The sequence below is a fragment of the Priapulus caudatus genome, unplaced genomic scaffold (assembly GCF_000485595.1).
Source record: "Priapulus caudatus unplaced genomic scaffold, Priapulus_caudatus-5.0.1 Scaffold2041, whole genome shotgun sequence".
Classification (NCBI taxonomy): domain Eukaryota; kingdom Metazoa; phylum Priapulida; class Priapulimorpha; order Priapulimorphida; family Priapulidae; genus Priapulus; species Priapulus caudatus.
The window spans coordinates 14083-19082 of NW_014579102.1; the positions used below are offsets into that span (position 1 = coordinate 14083).

At 42.1% G+C, this 5000-nt stretch overlaps 1 protein-coding gene across 1 annotated transcript in view; it reads right to left on the reverse strand.

Annotated features, from left to right (window-relative positions):
• LOC106818126 (1,2-dihydroxy-3-keto-5-methylthiopentene dioxygenase-like) overlaps nucleotides 1-5000 on the reverse strand; it is a 28509-nt gene that overhangs the window by 1656 nt on the left and 21853 nt on the right. The window contains exons 3-4 of the mRNA XM_014822844.1: nucleotides 1734-1787; nucleotides 486-665 (exon numbers count right to left, since the gene is read on the reverse strand). Coding sequence (XP_014678330.1) covers nucleotides 486-665; nucleotides 1734-1787 — 234 coding nt within the window. The remainder of the gene's footprint in view (nucleotides 1-485; nucleotides 666-1733; nucleotides 1788-5000) is intronic.

The following is a 5000-nucleotide window of genomic DNA, read 5'->3' on the forward strand; positions in this document are numbered from 1 at the left end:
TAGATGCCTCGTGGACGTCTAGAAAGCGTTAGAAGTAAAATTATTTGTGTTGTGTAATTGTGCCATTCCAGCTAGTGGCGTAGCCATGGTCGCCGGTCGGCCATTTTTGTGTATGAAACGGGATCCGACTAATCTGTAGAAATTCGCATCATAGAGCTGGCAAAAGTTTCGAGCGGAGCATAGAGCACGAATCTGTAGTTATTTAAAATGAATAAAGTGTATGTTTGTAAGTGCAGTAACAGTGCGCGTATTTTTAATGAATTTCTGTTTGATGCTTATTCAGGCCTGCAGCCTATGGACGCCCTCTACTGTTGTTCAACACCCGTGCGTCTAAACAGAAAAATTGCTCCGACTTGTGATTGAAGGATAAAAATAGAATTCGTGACGTTTCGTTTCACCGGCCATAGCCGCGCGTGTATTAGTCTATTCCGCTATTGCCTATAGCCTATTGAGCAGTTCCTCTGTTTAGACGCATGTCACCATACCTTTGAATCCATGCTGAATCGGTGGTAGAGGCCTGCAGGCTCTATAAGCATGTCACCCTTGGTTACCTCCACCCGTATCCACTGATCATTCTTGTCCCGTATGTCGAAATAGCCACTCCCGTCTTGCACATATCGAATCTCGTCGTACTCATGAATGTGCTCCTTGTAGAAAGTCTCCAACTGGAATACGATTACGATTTTATACCATGTAGATCAGATACCGATGTAGTTCAGTAGAATAACCTCTACTGTGTTTGGTAAATAATTGATCCTGCTAAATTTTTACTGTATATTTCATAGTAAAATTACGCATTATATATATATATATATCTATATATACATATGAACAAGAGTGCATAATAGAGATCTCTATTATGCACTCTTGATATGAACCATATATCAACAGGCAGCATGAAATAATTTCAATGTAAAACATAGCTCTCAACCAAACATTACATTGAATCAATGTCGGAGATCGACGCTAAAATGCCAGGAAAAGGATTGGTTTAACATCTACACCTTGAATATTTTTAGCGTTGAGCATACACTGAAAACGTTTACGTTGAAACATTATTGACATTTTAACGTTGAAACAAGTTTGACAATTCTACGTTGATTCAATTTGCAAATCCGATCCTTTTCCACGTCATTTCAACGTCGATCGCCGACGTTGTTTTAAGGTTGTTGCTGTCAGCTGGGAGGGAAAACTTAGGCCCCGTTGTTAAAAACAAAATTAATGCTATCATTAGTCTATAAACATTAACGTTTTCGCGCCGTAGACCGTTGACGAAATTAGTTTAAAGTTTTGGGAAATTTGCTAGATTTTTTATTTTTCGTGACTTTACGTATGTTTCTGTCAACGGTCTAATGACACAAATTCTGTCATTGTAAGACAAAATCAGCCTCAAATTAGTTTCTGACAAACGGGGTAGTTTCCAGAATTCTTATACCAAGAAGAATTGATGATCACAATGTGTCCTCGCGAGCCCTGAACCAAGCTTTTTGTTAGTAGCGCCCTAAAATTAATCCGTGAAAATTTGCGTGGCCGGATGTCTGAAGAAACATAAATTGGAGGTAAAGTAAAAAGACTTTAATAAACTTATAAAACAATGGAAGGCCGCGGTAACTATCAACAAGGCCCATGAAATTAACCCAGAGCCTCAAACTAAATTTGGGTCGCCCCGGGATGCTCCTTACATAAATTGCCCATTCGTCGTTCCGTAAACGATGCCTTTTTCCCTCTCGCACCCCCTGCAGCTTATCCCAAGTCCTCCATTCCCCCTTCGTCCCCGGCATCTGAATCTATAACAAAAGAAAAATGTATTCTCATTGACTTTCGTAATTCCAAATGCTATAGAAGAGCTCAAGGGAAAAAGTTCAAAGTCTAATGGGTTAACTTTCCATAGGCAAAAACTATGCTGATCTTAACTATAACAGCACATCCTAGCCATGACACATGAGTACATAACTCAACCTGCCGATACCTATACTATAGAGATATCTGTTGATATTTAATAAGATTAAATTAGATGTGCTACCCACGAACTGTTTTATAACTTTTTGACGGAGAATGTAGCATGCTTCATGCTTGATAGCCTGAACACGGAACAGAAAACAACACATCTGGTCCCTGGCCACTTTCTACTTACTATATAGTGAGATAGGCCCTAACAAAAGTTTCTAGTTATGTCCAAGGACAGTCCTCTCGGTGTTGGTACCCATTTGGTGTTCTAAAAAGTGTATGGTCGTCGTCCTTCTTAAGAGGTGCCCCAAAGACCCCAAAAAGCCCCGGGACGATTCCTGATATATAAATCTGCAAATGACTCACAAACGAAACCGAGAAAAGGCCCTTTGAGCTAAGCCAAAAATATTGGGCCCAATTAATACATAATCAAAAGTAAACAGTAATAAATTAGCACTGCTGAAGCCCGGCGGCAGTTCAAAATTCTCGTTATGAGAAGCGAATTAAAAGAAGCAATGGCAGCACAATGATTTACTATCGTCACAGCAGGCTCTCCTCTACAAAGCTGTAATGGATTATATACAACGCTAACTAAATAATAGGGTTGTTTTTCACCCCCGATTCGTTAAAGATTCTAGATAATGACGTCACGTATTATTATGAATCAGGGCGAACGAATTTATTTGCAATCATGCGACTGAATACAGTGAATGTGAAGAGCACACAAAGGTTTGCTGAAAGCACATTCTATGTCTAATTACTACATTCAAGAGACAGACGCCGCTCATGGTATTGCCGCAAACGCTTATTTCAACCACGCAATAGATATAAATGTGTTAGACGAACGGACGGGCGGACTGGCGGACGGAATAACGAACGAAAGGACGGAAGGTTGGATGTATGTATGAATAGCTGCATTGGTGAGTGGGTGTGTTAGTGGATGGATGTTTGTATGAATAGATAGATGAATGGATGGATGGATAGATGATGATGGATGGATGGATGGATGATGGATGATGGAAGGATGGATGGATGTAGTGGATGGAATATGGTGGATGGATGGATGGATGGACGGATGATTGGATGGATGGATGTATGGAATGATGATGGACGGATGAATGGAATGGATGGAATGGATCGATGGATGTATGGACTGGACTGCGCATGGATGGTATCGCGATGAACTGGATGGAGCTGGACTGGATGATGGATGGCATGGCATGATGGATCGGATCGGATGGATGGACTGGATGGATGGATGGATAGATGGATTGGAGAAACTATGGATGGATTGATGGAGATAGCGAGAATTGATGGAGTGATGATTGGATGATGAATAATGGATGGATTGGATGATGGATCGCATGATGGATGGATAACACATGGATGGATGGATGGAATGGATCGGGTGGGATGGATGGGATGGATGGATGGATGGATGGATCGGATGGATTGATGGTTGGATACGATGGATGATGGATGGATGGAGGATGGATGATGAGGATGGATGGAGCGCGGATCGAATGGACTGGATGCGATGATGAATGGATGGATGGATGGAGGATGGATGGGATTGGATGAATGAAATGGATTAGATGGATGCATGAATGATGGATGATGGATGGATGGATGACTGGATGGATATGGATGGATGGATGGACCTGGATGGATGGATGGATGGATGGATGGATGGATGAATGGAATGGATGGATGGATGGATGGATCGATGGAATGGCATTGGATGATGGGTGATATGGACTGGCATGAAATGGAATGGATGGATGAGACCTCGCGATGATGGATTGATGGATGACTGGAGGATGAATCGGGGAATGGATCGGATGGATGATGAATGATGAGACTGGATGATGGATGGACTGATGGCATAATGATCGATGGATTGGCCATGACTCGATGGACCTGACCGTGGCATGATTGAAATCGATGGATGGGATGATGCAATGCATCAATGTGAATAATGAAAATGATGACCCCCGCCATATGACCCGACAACATGGATGGTGAGATAAAGATATGAGAATAATCAATGGCAGGACATGCATATGAAAGATGAGAGACTTGGAAATAAAAATGAAGAAAATGAACAAAATTGGCGATGATCATGCTGCGTGGTTGCGCGACTGAATGGGCAGGGATGCCGGGCAGGCATGCGCTGGGATCGGTATGATGGATAAATGACCTGGACATCGTAATTACAATTAATGACCTGGACCCTGCCTAGATAGAACTTGGTTTTCACTAAACCCACTACTCTGCCCGAACAACTAAAACATCCCGGGACATACCCTCATAATTTCAGCACAAATGTATTTTAAACACCGGCCATATCCTCTACTTGAACATTTTAATCCATAATCTTATTAATGAGGCCACAGCTTATGCTCGCCTTGCATAACTGAATGCGGCTAAAGAGTCAAACAAGCCATTTTCGATGGCAAACCTCGTGCTATGAAAAGATTCCCCGTTTATGCTTATTAAAAATAAAAAAGAGAAGAAGGAATCGAAAAGACAGAATACAAAAGAAGAAAGAGGAGAAGAAAGGAAAAAGGAGAGAGAATAGCAAGCCGGAGAAAAGAGAGGAGAGCATGCAAGAGAATAAGAAAGGAGAGAGCAGACGAGAAAGACGCTATAGGTACTTAATGGTAAAAGCTAAAACCTCACACCAGCGCAAATACAAACCGCTCCAAGAACCAAACCTCCTAACCTGGCCTGAGAGATTCGCACCTCGAGTCTGGCCTGTCATTATATATATTCAGAGGACTGGTAAGACGTCGCCGTCCTAAACACTTTCTTTTGTAGCGGGCAAGATCGAAGAACCTCCGATAGTTGAGCATATCCCTGAGTTTTATTGTCATCGCGCCCCAATCAATGTATGCCTAGTTGCAATTAAAGCGACAAAAAGGCCCTCTATACATCTTACCCTTTGCACCTGTGTCGCTGGGATTTGTATCGTCATATCTTTAATACCCCCATCGTAGCGGCGATGTGCGAGAAGCCTTGAGTCAGTTAGCCTGCTAAATCGCATTGTCCCA